We start from the raw sequence: 23,840 nt of genomic DNA on the forward strand, positions 1-23,840 counted from the left end.
GGGGCGGGTCTCTGATTGGCGGGTGGTTAACGGGGCGGGTCTCTGGTGGTGTTGAAGAGACGGGTCTCTGATTGGCGCGTGGTTAACGGGGCGGGTCTCTGATTGGCGGGTGGTTAACGGGGCGGGTCTCTGGTGGTGTTGAAGAGACGGGTCTCTGATTGGCGCGTGGTTAACGGGGCGGGTCTCTAACTGGCGGGTGGTTGATGGTATCGGTCTCTGATTGGCGGATAGTTGAAGGGGCGAGTCTTGCTGTGATTGATGACAAGGTCGGTTGGTGCACTGAGCAGCGGTTGCTATGGTTACCGCGGGTTGCGGCCTAGCTCTCCACGGACTGTTGCCGAGTTTTCCGTCGCACTCTGCGAACCTCAGGCTGTAAAAGCGATAACCCGCTGAAAGGATGGACTCGCGAGCCTTCAAAAACCCCTACCCGGACTATGACGGCCCGGCCTCCACCGAGCAGTTGTTCGACTCGGCGGGCAATGTGAGTGCGTGAGGCTAGTGGGTAGAGAGTTAGGCAAAGGAGGCGACTCAGGAGGGAGGGTGGGTGGGGCCGGCATTAATTGGCCTCGGGAGGCTGTATTCTTGTCTTGGGGAGGGCCTGCAGCGGGCACCAACTGCGCAGCAGTGTTGGACCCTGGCCTATCCGTCTCAGTTGAACTGTATCTGCTTGATTGGGAATCTTCCACGTCGCCGCCCTCTTGTGCCTCATCGTAGAATGGTGACAGCACAGAAGGAGGCCATTCAACCCGTTGAGCCTGTGCTGGCTCTCTGCAAGAGCACTTCAGCTACTCCCACTCCCGCCCCCAACACACTTTTACCGTAGACCTGCAATTTTTTTCTTTCAGGTACTTAACATAACAAGACATGGGAGATGGATTAGACCACCTGGCCCCTCGAGCCTGATCAGCCATTCAATAAGATCATGGCTGATCTGATCATGGACTCAGCTCCACTTCCTTGCCCGCTCACAATAATCCTTTATTTCCTTATGGCTCAAAAATCAGTCAATCTCTGCCTTAAATATATTCAATGACCCAACCTCAACAGCTCTCTGGGGTAGAGAATTCCACAGATTTACAACCCTCTGAGAGAAGAAATGTCCCCTCATCTCTGGAATCGACTGAGTGAAAGTTCTCTGAACAGCCTCCAATGCAAGTATATCCTTTCTTAAATACGGAGAGCAAAGCTGTACACAGTACTCCAGATGTGGCCTCACCAATACCCTGTACAGTTGTAGCAGGACTTCTCTGTTTTTATACTCTATCCCCCTATCCCCATTTGCCTTCCTGATTACTTGCTGTACCTGCATACTAAAGTTTTGTGTTTCCTGTACAAGGCCTCCAGGTCCCTCTCTACTGCAGCACTTTGCAATTTTTCTCCATTATAAATTATAATTTGCTTTTCTATTTTTTCTGCCAAAGTGAATAACCTCATATTTTCCTGCATTATACTCCATCTGCCAAATTTTTGTCCATTCACTTAGCCTGTCTATATCCCTTTGCAGATTTTTTGTGTCCTCCTCACAATTTACTTTCCCACCCATCTTTGTATCATCAGCAAACTTGCCTACATTACACTAGGTCCCTTCATCCAAGTCATTAATATGATTGTAGTAGTTGAGACCCCAGCATTGATCCTTGTGGCACCCCACTAGTTAGTTTGCCAACCGAAAAATTACCTGTTTATCCTGACTCTGTTAGCCAATCCTCTATCCATGCAAATATATTACCCCCAACCCCGTAAGCTTTTATCTTGTGCAGTAACGTTTTATGTCATCATCGGCAGTCCCTCGGAATCGGGGAGAACTTGCTTCCACTCCCAAAGTGAGTTCTTCAATGGCCGAACAGTCCGATGCGAGAGTCACAGACCCTGTTACAGGTGGGACAGACATTCGGTAGGGCTGGTTTGCCGCGCACTCCTTCTGCTGCCTGCGCTTGGCCTCTTCATGCTCTTTGCGTTGAGACTCAAAGAGCTCTACGCCCTCCCGGATGGACTTTCTCCACCTTGGGCGGTCTTTGGCCAGGGTCTCCCAAGTGTCAGTGGTAATGTCACACTTTACCAGAGAGGCTTTGAGGGTGTCCTTATAACGTTTCCGCTGTCCTCCTTTGGCTCGTTTACCATGAAGGAACTCCGCATAAAGCATTTGCTTCGGGAGTCTCATATCTGGCATGTGAACTATGTGGCCTGCCCAGCGAGTGTCGTCAGTGCTTCAATATGGAGATGTTGGCCTGTTCGAGGACACTGATGTTGGTGCGCCTGTCCTCCCAGGAGATTTTCAGAATCTTGCGGAGACATCATTGGTGATATATCTCCAGCGACTTGAGGTGCCTTCTATACATCGTCCATGCCTCAGATCCATACAGGGGGCGGGTATTACTACAGCCCTGTAGACCATGAGCTTGGTGGTAGATTTGAGGGCCTGGTCTTTAAACACTCTTTTCCTCAGACGGCTGCATGCTGCACAGGCACACTTGAGCCACCTTATCGAATGCCTTCTGGAAATCCAAATACATGACATCCACTGGTTTCCACTCTGCTCGTTATGATTTCCCTTTCATAAAATCATGCTGACTCTGCTTGATTGAATCATGCTTTTCCAAATGTCCCACTACTGCTTCCTTAATAATGAAATCCAGTGTTTTCCAATCTGCTGGGACTGCCCCCAGAATCCAGGGAATTTTAGTAGATTACAACCAATGCATCCACTATCTCTGCAGCCACTTCTTTTAAGACCCTAGAATGAAAGCCATCAGGTCCAGAGGAATTGTCTGCCTTTAGTCCCATTATTTTACTGGGCACTGCACTACTTCTTTACTAATTGTATTAAGTTCCTATCTCCCTATAGCCCCTTGATTATCGACTATTGGGATGTTTTTAGTGTCTTCTACTGTGAACACCGATACAAAATATTTGTTCAATGTCTCTGTCATTTCCCTATTCTCCATTATTAATTCCCCAGTCTCATCCTCTAAGGGACCAACATTTACTTCAGCCACTCTTTTCCTTTTTATGTACCTGTAGGAACTCTTGCTATTTGTTTTCATATTCTGTGCTAGTTTACTTTCATAATCTATCTTCCCTCTATCTTTTTTTTAGTCGTTCTTTGCTGGATTTTAAAAGTTTCCCAATCCTCTGGCCTCCCACTCCTCTTGGCCACATTGTAAGCCCTTGTTTTCAATTTGATACCAACCCTTATTTCCTTACTTAGCCACGGATGGTTATTCCTTCTCTTACATTCTTTCCTTCTCATTGGGATATATTTTTGTTGCAAGTTATGAAATATCTCCTTAAATGTCTGCCACTGCTCATCAACCATCCCATACCTTAATCTATTTTCCCAGTCCACTTTAGCCAATTCTGCCTTCTATTAATTTGTAGTCTTTATACTCCTTTATTTAAGCGTGGGACACTAGTTTGAGATCCAACTTTCTCACCATCTAACTGAATTTGAAATTCAACCATGTTATGGTTACTCATTCCAAGAGGATCCTTTACTAGGAGATCATTTATCAATCCTGTCTCATTGCACAGTACCAGATCGAAGAGAGCCTGTTCCCTGGTTGGTTCCGCAACGTACTGTTCAAGGAAACTATCTCGGATAAACTCTATGAATTCTTCCTCAAGGCTACAGGGGACTTGGACAGGTTAGGTGAGTGGGCAAATGCATGGCAGATGCAGTATAATGTGGATAAATGTGAGGTTATCCACTTTGGTGACAAAATCACAAAGATGTCTGCCCATTCCACAAGCCTGTCTATCACTATAGAATCATAAAAGTTTACAGCATGGAAGGAGGCCATTTCAGCCATTCGTGTCCATACCGGCCAACAGGATTCTATTCAGCCTAATCCCACTTTCCAGCTCTAGGTCCATAAACCTGAAGGTTATGGGACTTCAAGTGCACATCCAGGTGCTTTTTAAATGTGGGAAGGATTTCTGCCTCTACCACCTGTTCAGGCAATGAGTTCCAGACTCTCACCACCCTCTGGGTGAAGAAAGTGCCCCTCAAATTCCCTCTAAATCTTCTACCAATTACTTTAAATTTATGCCCCCTGGTGTTGACCCCTCTGCTAAGGGAAAAAGGTCCTTTCTATCCACTATATCAAGGCCCCTCATAATTTTATACACCTCAATGAGGTCTCCCCTCAGCCTCCTCTGTTCCAAGGAAAACAAATCCAGCCTGTCCAATCAGTCCTCATAGCTAAGAGTCTCCACTCCCGGCAACATTTTCATAAATCTCTACCCTCTCCATGGAAATCACGTCCTTCCTGTAATGCGGTGACCAGAACTGCATGCAGTACTCCAACTGTGGCCTAACCAGTGTTTTATACAATTCAAGCATAGCCTCGCTGCTCTTGTATCCTGTGCCTCCTCACTGTTCACTATGCTTCCAAGTTGTGTCAAATGCAAATTTTGAAATTGTGCCCTGTACACCCAAGTCCAAATCATTAATATATATCAAGAAAAGCAGTAGTCCTAGTACTGACTCCTGGGGAACACCACTGTATACCTTCCTCCAATCCTAAAAACAGCCGATCACCACTTCTCTGTTTCCTGTCACTTAGCCAATTTCGTATCCATGCTGCCACTGTCCCTTTTGTTCCATGGGCTTCAACTTTGCTGGCAGTTCTATTATGTGGCACTTTATCAAACACCTTTTAAAAGTCCATGTACCCCATATCAAACTCATGTCCTCTTCAACCCTCTCTCTTACCTCATCACAAAACTCGATAAAGTTAATTAAACACGATTTGCCTTTTAATAAATTCGTGCTGACTTTCCTTAATTAATCCACACTTGTCCAAGTGACACTTAGTTTTGTCCCGGATTACCTTTTCTCAAAGCTTCCCCACTACTGAGGTTAAACTGACTGGTCTGCAGTTGCTGGGTTTATCCTTACACTCTTGTTCAAAAAAGGGTGTAACATTTGCAATTCTCCATTCCTATATCTAAGGAGGATTGGAAGATTATGGCCTGTACCTCTGCAATTTCTACCTTTACTTCCCTCAGCATCCTCGGATGCTTCCCATCCAGTCCTGGTGACTTATCTACTTTTAAGTACAGCCAGCCTTTCTAGAACCTCCTCCTTATCAATTTTTATCCCATCCAATATCTCAATTACCTCCTCTTTCACTGACTTTGGCAGCATCTTCCTTGGTAAAGACAAATGCAAAGTACTCATTTAGTACCTCAACCATGTCCTCTGCCTCCATATGTAGTTCTCCTTTTTGGTCTCTAATCAGCCTCACCTGCCCTCTTAGCACCCGTTTAGATAGATAGGCGTTTCTGCGGCCGCAACCGAGACTCCAGGATGGTATGTTGCCTCCCTGGTGCAAGGGTCAAGGATGTCTCGGAGCGGGTGCAGGACATTCTAAAAAGGGAGGGAGATCAGCCAGTTGTCGTGGTGCACATTGGTACCAACGACATAGGTAAAAAAAGGGATGAGGTCCTACGAAATGAATTTAAGGAGCTAGGAGCTAAATTAAAAAGTAGGACCTCAAAAGTACTAATCTCGGGATTGCTACCAGTGCCATGTGATAGTCAGAGTAGGAATCGCAGGATAGCGCAGATGAATACGTGGCTTGAGCAGTGGTGCAGCAGGGAGGGATTCAAATTCCTGGGGCATTGGGACCGGTTCTGGGGGAGGTGGGGCCAGTACAAACCGGACGGTCTGCACCTAGGCAGGACTGGAACCAATGTCCGAGGGGGAGTGTTTGTTAGTGCTGTTGGGGAGGATTTAAACTAATATGGCAGGGGGATGGGTACCAATGCAGGGAGACAGAGGGAAACAAAAAGGAGGCAAAAGCAAAAGACAGAAAGGAGATGAGGAAAAGTGGAGGGCAGAGAAACCCAAGGCAAAGAACAAAAAGGGCCACTGTACAGCAAAATTCTAAAAGGACAAAGGGTGTTTAAAAATAACAAGCCTGAAGGCTTTGTGTCTTAATGCAAGGAGTATCAGCAATAAGGTGGATGAATTAACTGTGCAAATAGATGTTAACAAATATGATGTGATTGGGATTACGGAGACGTGGCTCCAGGATGATCAGGGCTGGGAACTCAACATCCAGGGGTATTCAACATTCAGGAAAGATAAAATAAAAGGAAAAGGAGGTGGGGTAGCATTGCTGGTTAAGGAGCAAATTAAGGCAATAGTTCAGAAGGACATTAGCTTGGATGATGTGGAATCTATATGGTTGGACCTGCAGAATACCAAAGGGCAAAAAATGTTAGTCGGAGTTGTGTACAGACCTCCAAACAGTAGTAGTGATCTTAGGGAGGGCATCAAACATGAAATTAGGGGTGCGTGCAATAAAGGTGCAGCAGTTATAATGGGTGACTTTAATATGCACATCGATTGGGTTAACCAAACTGGAAGCAATACGGTGGAGGAGGATTTCCTGGAGTGCATAAGGGATGGTTTTTTAGACCAATATGTCGAGGAACCAACTAGGCGGGAGGCCATCTTAGACTGGGTGTTGTGTAATGAGAGGATTAATTAGCAATCTTGTTGTGTGAGGCCCCTTGGGGAAGAGTGACCATAATATGGTGGAATTCTGCATTAGGATGGAGAATGAAACAGTTAATTCAGAGACCATGGTCCAGAACTTAAAGAAGGGTAACTTTGAAGGTATGAGGTGTGAATTGGCTAGGATAGATTGGCGAATGATACTGAAGGGGTTGACTGTGGATGGGCAATGGCAGACATTTAGAGACCGCATGGATGAACTACAACAATTGTACATTCCTGTCTGGCGTAAAAACAAAAAAGGGAAGGTGGCTCAACTGTGGCTATCAAGGGAAATCAGGGATAGTATTAAAGCCAAGGAAGTGGCATACAAATTGGCCAGAAATAGCAGCGAACCCGGGGACTGGGAGAAATTTAGAACTCAGCAGAGGAGGACAAAGGGTTTGATTAGGGCAGGGAAAATGGAGTACGAGAAGAAGCTTGCAGGGAACATTAAGACGGATTGCAAAAGTTTCTATTGATATGTAAAGAGAAAAAGTTTAGTAAAGACAAACGTAGCTCCCCTGCAGTCAGAATCAGGGGAAGTCATAACGGGGAACAAAGAAATGGCGGACCAATTGAGCAAGTACTTTGGTTTGGTATTCACTGAGGAGGACACAAACAACCTTCCGGATATAAAAGGGGTCGGAGGGTCTAGTAAGGAGGAGGAACTGAGGGAAATCTTTATTAGTCGGGAAATTGTATTGGGGAAACTGATGGGATTGAAGGCTGATAAATCCCCAGGGCCTGATGGACTGCATCTCAGAGTACTTAAGGAAGTGGCCTTGGAAATAGTGGATGCATTGACAGTCATTTTCCAACATTCCATTGACTCTGGATCAGTTCCTATGGAGTGGAGGGTAGCCAATGTAACCCCACTTTTTAAAAAAGGAGGGAGAGAGAAAACAGGGAATTATAGACCGGTCAGCCTGACATCGGTAGTGGGTAAAATGATGGAATCAATTATTAAGGATGTCATAGCAGTGCATTTGGAAAGAGGTGATATGATAGGTCCAAGTCAGCATGGATTTGTGAAAGGGAAATCATGCTTGACAAATCTTCTGGAATTTTTTGAGGATGTTTCCAGTAGAGTGGACAAGGGAGAACCAGTTGATGTGGTATATTTGGACTTTCAGAAGGCTTTCGACAAGGTCCCACACAAGAGATTAATGTGCAAAGTTAAAGCACATGGGATTGGGGGTAGTGTGCTGACATGGATTGAGAACTGGTTGTCAGACAGGAAGCAAAGAGTAGGAGTAAATGGGGACTTTTCAGAATGGCAGGCAGTGACTAGTGGAGTGCCGCAAGGTTCTGTGCTGGGGCCCCAGCTGTTTACACTGTACATTAATGATTTAGACGAGGGGATTAAATGTAGTATCTCCAAATTTGCGGATGACATTAAGTTGGGTGGCAGTGTGAGCTGCGAGGAGGATTCTATGAGGCTGCAGAGTGACTTGGATAGGTTAGGTGAGTGGGCAAATGCATGGCAGATGAAGTATAATGTGGATAAATGTGAGGTTATCCACTTTGGTGGTAAAAACAGAGAAACAGACTATTATCTGAATGGTGACAGATTAGGAAAAGGGGAGGTGCAAAGAGACCTGGGTATCATGGTACATCAGTCATTGAAGGTTGGCATGCAGGTACAGCAGGCGGTTAAGAAAGCAAATGGCATGTTGGCCTTCATAGCGAGAGGATTTGAGTACAGGGGCAGGGAGGTGTTGCTACAGTTGTACAGGGCCTTGGTGAAGCCACACCTGGAGTATTGTGTACAGTTTTGGTCTCCTAACCTGAGGAAGGACATTCTTGCTATTGAGGGAGTGCAGCGAAGGTTCACCAGACTGATTCCCGGGATGGCGGGACTGACCTATCAAGAAAGACTGGATCAACTGGGCTTGTATTCACTGGAGTTCAGAAGAATGAGAGGGGACCTCATAGAAACGTTTAAAATTCTGACGGGTTTAGACAGGTTAGATACAGGAAGAATGTTCCCAATGTTGGGGAAGTCCAGAACCAGGGGTCACAGTCTAAGGATAAGGGGTAAGCCATTTAGGACCGAGATGAGGAGGAATTTCTTCACCCAGAGAGTGGTGAACCTGTGGAATTCTCTCCCACAGAAAGTTGTTGAGGCCAGTTCACTGAATATATTCAAAAAGGAGTTAGATGAAGTCCTTACTACTAGGGGAATCAAGAGGTATGGTGAGAAAGCAGGAATGGGGTACTGAAGTTGCATGTTCAGCCATGAACTCATTGAATGGCGGTGCAGGCTAGAAGGGCCAAATGGCCTACTCCTGCACCTATTTTCTATGTTTCTATGTTTACTATTTATATGCCTATAGAAGACTTTTAGATTCCCTTTTATGTTAACTGCCAATCTATTCTTATACACTCTCTTTTTGCCTCTTATTTCCTTTTTCACTTCACCTCTACTTTCTATATTCAGCTTGGTTCTCACTTGTATTTTCAACCTGACATCTGTCTCACCCATTTTTCTGCTTCATAATGACCTGATGACCTTCGGTTGCCTCTTTTTCTTCAAGTCAAAAACGTGGCAGGAGTGGAATTGGAGGGAGCATTGAGTGGGCATTGAGGCTCATGTCCTGCTAATTGCATGATAAAATATACCATACATAGTAGTATGGGTGTGCCAAGGAAATACTCAGCATTAAAAATTTGGGTCACCATGCCAAAGATGTTCATATATTGCAAAGGAGTAATAAGAGTTACAAAACTGGACTGTAGAGGAGGAGCTATGAGGATTTGTTGCAGACACTTCAGCTTTACAGACTGGAAAAAGTGCTGTTGGTAACAATCTCATCTAGAGTTTAATCTCATCTAATTTTTCAATCCTTTCTGGCTGCAGGTGTGGTGCCAGAGACTGGAGGACTGCTAATGTTATACCATTGTTTAAAAAGGCAGATAGGGATAGACCGAGTAAATACAGGCCAGTCAGCCTTACCTCAGCAGTGGGCAACTTGTTGAAAAAAATTCTGAGGAACAGTATTAATCGTCATTTAGAAAGGCACAGATTAATCAAGGACAGTATGGATTTGTTATGGGAAAGTTGTGTTTGATTAACTTGATTACATAAGAACATAAGAATTGGAGTAGGCCATCTAGCCCCTCGAGCCTGCTCTGCCATTCAAAAAGATCATGGCTGATCTGGCCATGGACTCAGCTCCACTTACCCGCCCGCTCCCCATAACCCTTTATTCCCTTATTGGTTAAAAATCTATCTATCTGTGATTTGAATACATTCAATGAGCTAACCTCAACTGCTTCCTTGGGCAGAGAATTCCACAGATTCACAACCCTCTGGGAGAAGAAATTCCTTCTCAACTCGGTTTTAAATTGGCTCCCCCGTATTTTGAGGCTGTGCCCTCTAGTTCTAGTCTCCCTGACCAGTGGAAACAACCTCTCTGCCTCTATCTTGTCTATCCCTTTCATTATTTTAAATGTTTCTATAAGATCACTCCTCATCCTTCTGAACTCCAACGAGTAAAGACCCAGTCTACTCAATCTATCATCATAAGATAACCCCCTCATCTCCGGAATCAGCCTCGTGAATCGTCTCTGTACCCCCTCCAAAGCTAGTATATCCTTCCTTAAGTAAGGTGACCAAAACTGTTCTCCAGGTGCGGCCTCACCAATACCCTGTACAGTTGCAGCAGGACCTCCCTGCTTTTGTACTCCATCCCTCTCGCAATGAAGGCCAATATTCCATTCGCTTTCCTGATTACCTGCTGCACCTGCAAACTAACTTTTTGGGATTCATGCACAAGGACCCCCAGGTCCCTCTGCACCGCAGCATGTTGTAATTTCTCCCCATTCAAATAATATTCCCTTTTACTGTTTTTTTTTTTCCCAAGGTGGATGACCTCACATTTTCCGACATTGTATTCCATCTGCCAAACTTTAGCCCATTCGCTTAACCTATCTAAATCTCTTTACAGCCTCTCTGTGTCCTCTACACAACCTGCTTTCCCACTAATCTTTGTGTCATCTGCAAATTTTGTTACACTACACTCTGTCCCCTCTTCCAGGTCATCTATGTATATTGTAAACAGTTGTGGTCCCAGCACCGTTCCCTGTGGCACACCACTAACCACCGATTTCCAACCCGAAAAGGACCCATTTATCCCGACTCTCTGACAAACATTATTTGAGGACGTAATAAGGAGGATTGATGAGGGCAGCATGTTTGATGTGTTCTGCATGGATTTTAGCAAGGCTTTGGACAAGACCTCACATCGCAAACTGATCAGAAAAGTAAAAGCTACTTGGGTTTAAGGGAAAGTGGCAAGTTTGGTCCAAAATTGATTCAGTGGCAGGAAGCAAAGGATAATAGCCGACTGATGTTTCTGTGACTGGAAGGCTGTTTCCAGTAGTGGGGTTCGACAGGGCTCAGTACCAGGTCCCTTGCATTTTGTGGTATACATCAAGGATTTAAACTTCAATGTCGGGGCATGATTAAGAAGTTTGCAGCTGATATAAAAATTGGCCGTGTGATTGATAGTGAGGAAGAAAGCTATAGACTGCAGGAAAATATCAATAGACTGCAGGAAAATATCAATAGACTGGTCAAGTGGGCAAAACAGTGGCAAATGGAATTCAATCCGGAGAAATGTGAGGTAATTCATTTGCGAAGGGCTAACAAGGTGAGGGAATACACCTTAAATGGGAGGATACTGAGAAGTGTGGAGGAACTGAGGAATCTTGGACTGCATGTCCACAGATCCCTGTAGGTAGCAGGCCAGGTAGATAAGGTGGTTGAGAAGGAATACAGGATACTTTATTTTATTCGCTGAGGCATAGAATATAAGAGCAGAGAGGTTATGTTTGAACTGTACAAAACACTAGTTTGGCCATAGCTAGAGTACTGCACACATTACAGGAACATTGTGATTGCACTAGAGAGGGTACAGAGGGGATTTACAAGGATGTTGCCAGGACACGAGAATTTTATCTGAGGAACGATTGGACTGCCTGGGGTTGTTTTCTTTGGAACAGACGAAGCTGAGGGGAGATTTGATTGAGGTATATAACATTATGTGGGGCCTAGATAGAATGGATAAGAAGGACCTATTTCCTTTAGCAGAGAGGTCAGTAACCAAGGGGCATAGATTTAAAGTCATGATTCTAATTATTTTAAATACCTTGTTTATTCAAACTAATCCAAGAGAAAGAAAGAAAGACTTGCATTTATATAGAGCCTTTCACCACCACCAGACTTCTCAAAATGCTTTACAGCCAATGAAGTACTTTTGAAGTAGGACCAGAAGGATTAGAGGGGAGTTGAGAATCTTTTTCACCCATAGAGTGGTGGTGGTCTGGAACCCATTGCCTGAAAAGGTGGTCGAGGCAGAAACCCTCATCGCATTTTTTAAAGTATTCGGATATGCACTTGAAGTGCCGTAACCTGCAGGGCTACGGACCAAGAGCTGCAAAGTGAGTTATGCTGGATTGTTTTTTCAGCTGGTACAGACACAGTAGGTCGAATGGCCTCCTTTTGTGCTGTAAATTTCTATGATTTTTAATATTTTAAATACCTTGGTTATTCAAACTAAGCCTAGAAAGTAGGATCAGAAGACATAAATGGAAAAGAGTGATGAGTAAATATGAAAGATATTGGAAAAGCTTTTTTACTCTGGTAAATATCATAATCTACCAAGCAAACTGAGAGGCAAAATGGATTAGGGGACTCGGAATATGAATAAATAATGCCCACATAATCATTCATGATTGTGGAAAAAAATAGTTTAAACAAAAACATGGTGTCTACTTTATATTTCAGAAATTTCCAGGCAACACACTAACAGATGGAGAAGGTGGTCATTGATGGAGTAGCTGCATATCGTTGGTCCTAGGATGCAGTCCTGAAGAACTGCTGAAGCAATGTCCTGGGGCTGAGATGATTGGCCTCCAACAACCACAATCATCTTCCTTTGTGACAGAAAATAAATCCAGCCACTGGAGTTTCCCCCTGATCTCCACTGACTTCAATTTTACTAGAGCTCCTTAGTGTCACACTTGGTTGAATGCTGCCTTGATGTCAGGGGCAGTCACTCTCACCTCACCTCTGGAACTCTTCTCTTGTGTCCATGTTTGAACCAAGGCTGTGAGGTCTGGAGCCAAGTGGACCAGGTGGAACTCAAACCAAGCAACTCCTGCTTGATAGCACTATTGACAACTCCTTCCATCACTTTGATGATTGGGAGTAGGCTGATAGTGTGGTAATTGGCAAGGTTGGATTTGTCCTTTTGTGGACAGGACATGCATGGGCAATTTTCCACATTGTTGGGTAGATGTCCATGTTGTAGGTGTAGTGGAACAGCTTATCTGGGGGAGGAGCAAGTTCTGGAGCACAGCCATATATTGTGGGGGGTCCATAGCTTTTGCTGTGCACTTAGCTATTTCATGATATCACGTGGAGTGAATCTAATATTGCTGAAGCTTGGCTTCTGTGATAGTGGAGGCTGAGCAGGATCATTCTGCTTGGCACTTCTGGCTGAAGATTGTTACAAATTCTTCAGCCTTGTCTTTTGCTCTTATGTGCTGGGCTCTGCCATTTTGAGGATGGGGATGTTAATGGAACCACCTCCTCTCTTTAGTTGCTTAATTGTCCACCATCATTCACGACTGGATATGGTAGGGTTTCAGATCTTTGACCTGATCCATTGGTTGTGGGATCATTTAGTTCTGTCTGTAGCATACTGCTTCCCCTGTTTAGCGTGCATGTAGTTCTGTGTTCTACCTTACCAGGGTGACACCTCATTTTCAACTATGCCTAGTGCTGCTCCAAGCATGTTCATGTCCACTCTTCGAGCCAGGGTTGGTCACCTGGCTTCACAATGATGAAAACGTGAGGGATATGCCAGGTCAAAGTGTGGTGGAATACAATTCTGCTGCTGGCCCACAGCACCTTTTGGATGCCCAGTTTTGAGCTGCTAGATCTGTTCTGAAGCTATCTCATTTAGCATGCAGTAGTGTTGCACAACCTGATGGAGGTGTCCTCAGTACTTGGTCTCAGTGAGTACTGTGTGTTGGTCACTCCTACCAATACTGCCATGGACAGACTCATCTGCAGCAGGTATATTAGTCATGATGAGGTCATGTAGGTTTTTCCCTCATATTCTGGTATCTTTTCTTTTTCTTAGGCAGTCCCCCGGAGTCTAGGATGACTTGCTTCCACACTAAAATGTATTCTAAGCTGACTGATGAGACCAATGCGGGATCTGCAGTCTCAATCACAGGTGGGGCAGACAGTGGTTGGATGGACGGGTGTGTGGGGTGCTTGATTTGTCGTACTTGGCTTCCGCGTGCTCCCAACGAAGAGACTCAATGTTTGGCGCCTTCTCCGATGCTTCTCCTTCACTTTGAGTGGTCTTGGGCCAGGGATTTCCAAGAGTCGATGAGGATGTTGACATTTTTTCAAGGTGGCTTTGAGGGTGTCCTTGAAGCTTTTTCTCTGTCCTCCTGGGACTTGCTTGTCATGAAATAGCTTGGAATAGAGTGCTTATTTCGGAGTCTAATGTTGGGCATGCGGACAATGTGACCCATTCTTCAGAGCTGATCAAGCGTGGTCAATGCTTGGATGTTGGCCTGAGCGAGAACGCTGACGTTGGTGCACCTATCCTGCCAATGAATTTGCAGGATTTTGCGGAGGCAGCGTTGGTGGTACTTCTCCAGTGCTTTGATGTGCCTACTGTCCATAGTTCAGGTCTCTGAATCATATAGGAGGGCAGGTATCACTACTGCTCTGTAGACCATGAGCTTGGTGCCGGGTTTGAGATCCTGGTCTTCGAACACTCTTTTCCTCAGGCGGCCAAAGGCTGCACTGGCACACTGAAGGTGGTGTTGGACTTCATCATCGATGTCTGTCCTTGCTGATAGGCTCCCAAGGTATGGGAAATAGTCCACATTGTCCAAGGTCTCATCATGGATCTTGGTATCTATGTCCATCAGGAGATGGACATTGAAAACCCCCATCCGGAGTACGTTTTTTACCTTTGCTAAGTTTGGTGCCGGTTCATTAGCTGAGGAAAGGTGGCAGTTGGTAATCAACAGGAGGTCTCCTTGCCCGTGTTTGACCTGAAGTTTGTGACTTCATGTGGTCAGGAATCAATGTGGAGGATTCCTGGGAAAAGTGCATAGGAATTAACTGCTCCCTGATCTTCAGAGGGTTAAGTGTGCAGTTCAGTCACCTTTAAAATGATGGACTGGATGGAGACTGTTCTTGGAGACCTTGCTGTTCCTGTTCTAGCCTCTGAGCTTCATGTTCATGCAACCTGACCCTGCTCCAAAATACTAAAGACATGGACATGTTAGAGTCTGTATATGATGCAATAATGCTCATCATTCAATCACCAATCTTCGTTTTACAATGCTATGAAGTAGAACTGATTACATTGTTGAGCCAGCATCAGTCTTGTATGGTTTTGTGTGCTGCAGATTTTATCATGTATCTTAGATGGCCACTGTTGGTACTATATCAAGGTGTGCCACCAGAGTGCACAGCAGTGGGAGACTTGTAGGTTACCTGTACAGGTGTGCCTGGCCTAGAATAAAAGGCAGGCCACCATGTATGATGTTCTGGCGTTAACTAATAAAGGACTAAGGTCACTACAGTTCAAGTACAACACACTGCTTCGTGGAGTCATTGTTAGAGCATCTAAGGCCATAACAGATTTTAGTTAGCACAATTGGTTAAAAAAAAACTGTTTATAAGCAAAACTGCTCTTGTCCTACAAAGTTAATAGTACAGAAATTGATGGAGGGCTAGAAACGGGTTGATGAAAATTTGTCAGGAAGTTGGGTTGCAGTTATTTCCCAACAAATTATGGGCTCAAGGTTGTGTATCCTTTTATTAAAAACATTTTTTTTAAGTTATCAATGAAGTCCCATGAAAACTTCAAGCATGTCTTGTGTTCTGAATGTGTGGTTTCTGGAGCAGTAAACGCTGGCATGTGAGTTGCGTTGGATCGTTTTGTAATATTCAGGGCTGTTCTTGTCAATTGAACTTGATGTGTTGATGCAAAGTTGCATCTTGTAAATGTTTTGAGGTAAGTTAATAATTTATTTTGTACCTTACTCAAGTAACTTAAATTGTGAACATCCATTACCGTTATAGCCATAGTGCTATTATTTTTACACTTCGAGAAATGGTTCAATTATTTTGCAAGCTTGCTGTCAAGACAATTCTGTTTGTGGACTTGGACAATGGTGTGAGCTAAGGGACTAGAAAAGCCTTTTTTCATTCCTAATGATCTTAGTCATGAAAGCAGAAAAATCTTATTTTCTTAATCCTTTACAGTTAACCAGTGAATTCATTCAGCATCTTCGGAACAGAATTAGTGAGCTATTGCAACACATGGAAAAAGGGCTGATGAAAGCTGATCAAAATGACTGCAGCAGCTACACTGGATGGGCAGGTACTGTTAGCACTGCACAACTGAAAAACAATTACTGTGCATGCTCAGGATATACCTCGTGGCTAAAGATTGTATGTTTAAATTCTGAAAATAGCCTACTTCAATGATTTTAAAAATGACAAGAGTTAGGCTTGTTCTAATTGAAAAGACTAAGGTAATCTAATTGAAGTTTACTAAATGGTAAAATTGATCTAGCTAAGTTATTCACATTCTCAACGGATTCAAAAACTAGAAGATATAATTTTAGAAATGAGAAACAGTTAGGAGTTCAGTGAACTATCTCGTGCAAAGGGTAGTATTACAGCTGGCTTACATGCTCTTTCTCCTCCATACACCTTCACTGTTGAAATCAAGACTTATTGCAGTGTCACTTTCTCTACCTCCTCCTTTCTCAAAACCTGAAACATTTTTACAAACCCTTCTGATTCAATGTTTTCTCCCTACTGCCTTTTAAAACCCTAGCTTTGTGTCACCTGGTGAGTACACCTGATTGCCCTTGTCTTGTACTCTGATAGTGTCCTACATTATGGGTTTTGGCCCTAAAATATATATACCAGAGAAAAACCATTCAACCCTAAATGGTGTAAATAGTCTCAGGATCTGGTTTTAATTCTGGCTAAAGGCTGAATAAAGCAATATAAAATTTGAGAAAATGGCTAAATTTGAGATGAACTGGAACAGGGATTTGTCTGAACTGATGGCCTCACAGTTGAATAGCACATCAATGCTCACCAGTGAAAAATGGCTATTTGTACAAGGTAAGAGTGCCTGAGGGATCCTACCCAAACAAAAGAGGACAAATTGTGGGGAAAGAAAGAAATGTAGGCTGGTTGCTGATTGATTTCTCGGGTAGAGTGCACAAGAAACAGTTGGATGTCGATGGGCATTACCAGAATATAGTGTACAGAACTCAACTTTAATATTGGGAATTTTCCAGAATTGATTTTCAAATAAAATACGTTTGCTTAGGAACAGGGCAATTTTGTTTGTCCTAGTTGCTGTTTACATAGATGTTTCACAGGAGTTGCTGATTTTGAGAGTTTTTCTATTGATTGTTTACATGGAAAAGTACCAGTAGGTAGCAGTGACCTTGGTAAGGATAGTGGTAGTGACGGCACCCTAGATTTAACTGGACTTGAGGGAACACATTGGAAGGGAGTGCAGTCTGGTCAAGTGTTGAAATTGTCATTTTATTTACTGTAGGTTTCAGATAACGTCAAAGCTGGTGGCAGAATGGCAGGTGACTTGTCCTTATTGCGTTAACTGCATTTGTGGTAACCTTGGAATTAGCTTGTGATGACATGACCAACAAGCCATTGATTAAACTGTGGTTATGCACTTCTCTTATAGATAATTTCAAGTATACAGATTGTGTTTAAAAAAAAATATATATATATTATATATATATATATGTTTACCAATTTAATTTCAGGTTCTCCAGGCCAGTAGCTGTTTGATATCAGCGAAACTGTTTGGGTTCAATGCAGTGTATGTTTAAGCAGAAACACCAAGTTAGTTAACTTGGCTGGTGTTTTATCCATTCACTACTCCCATACCTATTATTTCACGATGTAATGCTTCTCGAAAATACTTCTAGACTGTAGCTTGTAGTAAAAGCATAAACCATCTATGAAAGCAGATGAAATGCAGAATCTAACAAAGACTGTTCTTTTTTGGATACAATTCTTCATTTTGGCTTCTTATAAGTACAGTTGGGTAATTTTTAGCTCAACCATCATTCACAATGGTCAGGACTTCCAACATTTTCAACTGTAACTTATTGCAAAGAAGTGATAACTGAAGTCTCTCATCCCTGATACCATTCTAGTGAATCTCCTCTGCACTCTCTCCAAGGCCTTTCCATCCTTCCTAAAATGTGCTGCCCAGAATTGGACACAATACTCCAGCTGAGACCTTATTTATAAATGTTTACCATAACGTCCTTGCTTTTTTGTACTCTATATGCTTTTATTTATAAAGCTAAGCATCCCATATTATTTTTTAACGGCCTTAATGACTTCTTCTGCCACCTTCAAAGATTTGTGCATGTAAACCCCCAGGTGTCTCTGTTCCTGCATTTAGTTTAAATTGCCTCTCATTCTTCCTTCCAAAATGTATCACTTCGTACTTAGTCATGGAATTATAGAAATTTACAGCATGGAAGGAGGCCGTTTCGGCCCATGTCCGCGCTGGTCAACCAAGAGCTATCCAGCCGAATAAAGATACAAAGCAGTGACAGGATCAGTCCAAGTCAGCATGGATTTATGAAAGGGAAATCATGCTTGACAAATCTTCTGGAATTTTTTTTGAGGATGTAACTAGTAGAGTGGATAAGGGAGAACCAGTGGATGTGGTGTATTTGGACTTTCAAAAGGCTTTTGACAAGGTCCCACACAAGAGATTGGTGTGCAAAATCAAAACACATGGTATTGGGGGTAATGTACTGATGTGGATAGAGAACTGGTTGGCAGACAGGAAGCAGAGTCGGGATAAACTAGTCCTTTTCAGAATGGCAAACAGTGACTAGTGGGGTGCCACAGGGCTCAGTGCTGGGACCCCAGCTCTTTACAATATACATTAATGATTTAGATAAGGAATTGAGTGTAATATCTCCAAGTTTGCAGATGACACTAAACTGGATGGCGGTGTGAGCTGTGAGGAGGACGCTAAGAGGCTGCAGGGTGACTTGGACAGATTAGGTGAGTGGGCAAATGCATGGCAGATGCAGTATAATGTGGATAAATGTGAGGTTATCCACTTTGGGGGCAAAAACACGAAGGCAGAATATTATCTGAATGGTGGCAGATTAGGAAAAGGGGAGGTGCAACGAGACCTGGGTGTCATGGTTCATCAGTCATTTTAAAGTTGGCATGTAGGTACAGCAAGCGGTGAAGAAGGCAAATGGTATGTTGGCCTTAATAGCTAGGGGATTTGAGTATTGGAGCAGGGAGGTCTTACTGCAGTTGTACAGGGCCTTGGTGAGGCCTCACCTGGAATATTGTGTTCAGTTTTGGTCTCCTAATTTAAGGAAGGACGTTCTTGCTATTGAGGGAGTGCAGCAAAGGTTCGTCAGACTGATTCCCGGGATGGATGGACTGACATATGAGGAGAGACTAGATCAACTGGGCCTTCCCCAACATCGGGAACATTCTTCCCGCATCTAACTTGTCCAGTCCCGTCAGAACCTTTTATGTTTAGAAACATAGAAACATAGAAAATAGGTGCAGGAGCAGGCCATTCAGCCCTTCTAGCCTGCACCGCCATTCAATGAGTTTATGGCTGAACATGAAACTTCAGTACCCCCTTCCTGCTTTCTCGCCATAACCCTTGATCCCCCGAGTAGTAAGGACTTCATCTAACTCCCTTTTGAATATATTTAGTGAATTGGCCTCAACTACTTTCTGTGGTAGAGAATTCCACAGGTTCACCACTCTCTGGGTGAAGAAGTTTCTCCTCATCTCGGTCCTAAATGGCTTACCCCTTATCCTCAGACTGTGACCCCTGGTTCCCAACATTGGGAACATTCTTCCTGCATCTAACCTGTCTAAACCCGTCAGAATTTTAAACGTTTCTATGAGGTCCCCTCTCATTCTTCTGAACTCCAGTGAATACAAGCCCAGTTGATCCAGTCTTTCTTGATAGGTCAGTCTTGCCATTCCGGGAATCAGTCTGGTGAACCTTCGCAGCACTCCCTCAATAGCAAGAATGTCCTTCCTCAGGTTAGGAGACCAAAACTGTACACAATACTCCAGGTGTGGCCTCACCAAGGCCCTGTACAACTGTAGCAACACCTCCCTGCCCCTGTACTCAAATCCCCTCGCTATGAAGGCCAACATGCCATTTGCTTTCTTAACCGCCTGCTGTACCTGCATGCCAACCTTCAATGACTGATGTACCATGACACCCAGGTCTCGTTGCACCTTCCCTTTTCCTAATCTGTCACCATTCAGATAATAGTCTGTCTCTCTGTTTTTACCACCAAAGTGGATAACCTCACATTTATCCACATTATACTTCATCTGCCATGCATTTGCCCACTCACCTAACCTATCCAAGTCACTCTGCAGCCTAATAGCATCCTCCTCGCAGCTCACACTGCCACCCAACTTAGTATCATCCGCAAATTTGGAGATACTGCATTTAATCCCCTCGTCTAAATCATAAATGTACAATGTAAACAGCTGGGGCCCCAGCACAGAACCTTGCGGCACTCCACTAGTCACTGCCTGCCATTCTGAAAAGTACCCGTTTACTCCTACTCTTTGCTTCCTGTCTGACAACCAGTTCTCAATCCACGTCAGCACACTACCCCCAATCCCATGTGCTTTAACTTTGCACATTAATCTCTTGTGTGGGACCTTGTCGAAAGCCTTCTGAAAGTCCAAATATACCACATCAACTGGTTCTCCTTTGTCCACTTTACTGGAAACATCCTCAAAAAATTCCAGAAGATTTGTCAAGCATGATTTCCCTTTCACAAATCCATGCTGACTTGGACCTATCATGTCACCATTTTCCAGATGCACTGCTATGACATCCTTAATAATTGATTCCATCATTTTACCCACTACTGAGGTCAGGCTGACCGGTCTATAGTTCCCTGTTTTCTCTCTCCCTCCTTTTTTAAAAAGTGGGGTTACATTGGCTACCCTCCACTCGATAGGAACTGATCCAGAGTCAATGGAATGTTGGAAAATGACTGTCAATGCATCCGCTATTTCCAAGGCCACCTCCTTGAGTACTCTAGGATGCAGTCCATCAGGCCCTGGGGATTTATCGGCCTTCAATCCCATCAATTTCCCCAACACAATTTCCCGACTAATAAAGATTTCCCTCAGTTCCCCCTCCTTACTCGACCCTCTGACCCCTTTTATATCCGGAAGGTTGTTTGTATCCTCCTTAGTGAATACCGAACCAAAGTACTTGTTCAATTGGTCTGCCATTTCTTTGTTCCCCGTTATGACTTCCCCTGATTCTGACTGCAGGGGACCTACGTTTGTCTTCACCAACCTTTTTCTCTTTACATACCTATAGAAACTTTTGCAATCCGCCTTAATGTTCCCTGCAAGCTTCTTCTCGTACTCCATTTTCCCTGCCCTAATCAAACCCTTTGTCCTCCTCTGCTGAGTTCTAAATTTCTCCCAGTCCCCAGGTTCGCTGCTATTTCTGGCCAATTTGTATGCCACTTCCTTGGCTTTAATACTATCCCTGATTTCCCTAGATAGCCACGGTTGAGCCACCTTCCCTTTTTTATTTTTACGCCAGACAGGAATGTACAATTGTTGTAATTCATCCATGCGGTCTCTAAATGTCTGCCATTGCCCATCCACAGTCAACCCCCTAAGTATCATTCGCCAATCTATCCTAGCCAATTCACGCCTCATACCTTCAAAGTTACCCTTCTTTAAGTTCTGGACCATGGTCTCTGAAATTACTGTTTCATTCTCCATCCTAATGCAGAATTCCACCATATTATGGTCACTCTTCCCCAAGGGGCCTCGCACAATGAGATTGCTAATTAATCCTCTCTCATTACACAACACCCAGTCTAAGATGGCCTCCCCCCTAGTTGGTTCCTCAACATATTGGTCTAGAAAACCATCCCTTATGCACTCCAGGAAATCCTCCTCCACCGTATTGCTTCCAGTTTGGCTAGCCCAATCTATGTGCATATTAAAGTCACCCATTATAACTGCTACACCTTTATTGCATGCACCCCTAATTTCCTGTTTGATGCCCTCCCCAACATCCCTATTACTGTTTGGAGGTCTGTACACAACTCCTACTAATGTTTTTTGCCCTTTGGTGTTCTGCAGCTCTACCCATATGAGATCCCTCCAGTGTTTAGAAGGATGAGAAGGGATCTCAGAGAAACATATAGGATTCTGACGGGACTGGACAAGTTAGATGCGGGAAGAATGTTCCCGATGTTGCGGAAGTCCAGAACCAGGGGACAGAGTCTTAGGATAAGGGGAAGGCCATTTAGGTCTGAGATGAGGAGAAACTTCTTCACTCAGAGTCATTATCCTGTGGAATTCCCTGCCGCAGTGTTGTTGATGCCAGTTCATTGGATATATTCAAGAGGAAGTTAGATATGGCCCTTGCGGCTAAGGGGATCAAGGGGTATGGAGAGAAAGCAGGAAAGGGGTACTGAGGTTGCAAGATCAGCCATGATCTTATTGAATGGTGGTGCAGGCTCGAAGGGCCGAATGGCCTACTCCTGCACCTATTTTCAATGTTTCTATGAATCCCACTTTCCAGCTTTTGGTCCGTAGCCCTGTAGGTTACGGCAATTCAAGTGCACATCCTAGTATTTTTTAAATGTGGTGAGGGTTTCTGTCGCTACCACCCTTTCAGGCACTGAGTTCCAGATCCTTACTGCCCTCTGGGTGAAGAAATTTCCCCTCGTATCTCCTCTAAACCTCCCCAATTATGTTAAATCTATGCCCCCTGATTGTCGACGACTCTGCCAAGTGAAACAGGTCCTTCCTATCCACTCTAACCAGGCCCCTTATAATTTTATGCACCTCAATCAGGTCTTCCCTCAGCCACCTCTATTCCAAAGAAAACAGACCCAGCATCTCCATTCTTTCCTCATAGCCAACATTCTCCAGTCCAGGCAACATTCTTGTAAATCTCCTCTCCACCCTTTCCAGTGCAATCACATCTTTCCTGTAATGTGGTGACCAGAACTGCGCACAGTACTCCAGCTATGGCCTAACCAGTGTTTTATACAGTTCAAGCATAACTTCCTTGCTCTTGTATTCCATGCCTTGACTAATAAAGGCAAGAATTCCATATGCCGCCTCAACCACCTATCTACCTGGCCTGCTACCTTCAGGGATCTGTGGACCTGCACTCCAAGGCCCCTTTGTTCTTCTACACTTTTCAGTGTCGTACCATTTAATGTGCATTCCCTTACCTTGTTAGACCTCCGCAAATGCATTACCGCACACTTATCCAGATTGAATTCCATTTGCCACTGTTCTGCCCACCTGACCAGTACATTGATATCTTCCTGCAGTCCGCAGCTTTCTTCTTAACATAGAAACATAGAAAATAGGTTCAGGAGTAGGCCATTCGGCCCTTCGAGCCTGCACCGCCATTCAATGAGTTCATGGCTGAACATGCAGCTTCAGTACCTCATTCCTGCTTTCTCGCCATACCCTTTTATCCCCCTAGGAGTAAGGACTACATCTAACTCCTTTATGAATATATTTAGTGAATTGGCCTCAACAACTTTCTGTGGTAGAGAACTCCACAGGTTCACCACTCTCTGGGTGAAGAAGTTTCTCCTCATTACAACATGCTGCGGTGCAGAGGGACCTGGGGGTCCTTGTGCATGAATCCCAAAAAGTTAGTTTGCAGGTGCAGCAGGTAATCAGGAAAGCAAATGGAATGTTGGCCTTCATTGCGAGAGGGATGGAGTACAAAAGCAGGGAGGTCCTGCTGCAACTGAACAGGGTATTGGTGAGGCCGCACCTGGAGAACAGTTTTGGTCACCTTACTTAAGGAAGGATATACTAGCTTTGGAGGGGGTACAGAGACGATTCACGAGGCTGATTCCGGAGATGAGGGGGTTATCTTATGATGATAGATTGAGTAGACTGGGTCTTTACTCGTTGGAGTTCAGAAGGATGAGGGGTGAAGTTATAGAAACATTTAAAATAATGAAAGGGATAGACAAGATGGAGGCAGAGAGGTTGTTTCCACTGGTCAGGGAGACTAGAACTAGGGGGCACAGCCTCAAAATACGGGGGAGCCAATTTAAAACAGAGTTGAGAAGGAATTTCTTCTCCCAGAGGGTTGTGAGTCTGTGGAATTCTCTGCCCAAGGAAGCAGTTGAGGTTAGCTCATTGAATGTATTCAAATCACAGATAGATAGATTTTTAACCAATAAGGGA

At 44.1% G+C, this 23,840-nt stretch overlaps 1 protein-coding gene across 1 annotated transcript in view; it reads left to right on the top strand.

Moving 5' to 3' along the window:
• The first annotated feature begins 250 nt into the window (after positions 1 to 250).
• lancl1 (LanC antibiotic synthetase component C-like 1 (bacterial)) overlaps positions 251 to 23,840 on the top strand; it is a 96,811-nt gene continuing 73,221 nt past the window's right edge. Inside the window, exons 1-2 of the mRNA XM_070876255.1 lie at positions 251 to 481; positions 15,819 to 15,936. Coding sequence (XP_070732356.1) covers positions 398 to 481; positions 15,819 to 15,936 — 202 coding nt within the window. The 5' untranslated portion in view covers positions 251 to 397. The remainder of the gene's footprint in view (positions 482 to 15,818; positions 15,937 to 23,840) is intronic.

This window comes from Pristiophorus japonicus, chromosome 3, assembly GCF_044704955.1.
Source record: "Pristiophorus japonicus isolate sPriJap1 chromosome 3, sPriJap1.hap1, whole genome shotgun sequence".
In the NCBI taxonomy this organism is placed as follows: Eukaryota; Metazoa; Chordata; class Chondrichthyes; family Pristiophoridae; genus Pristiophorus; species Pristiophorus japonicus.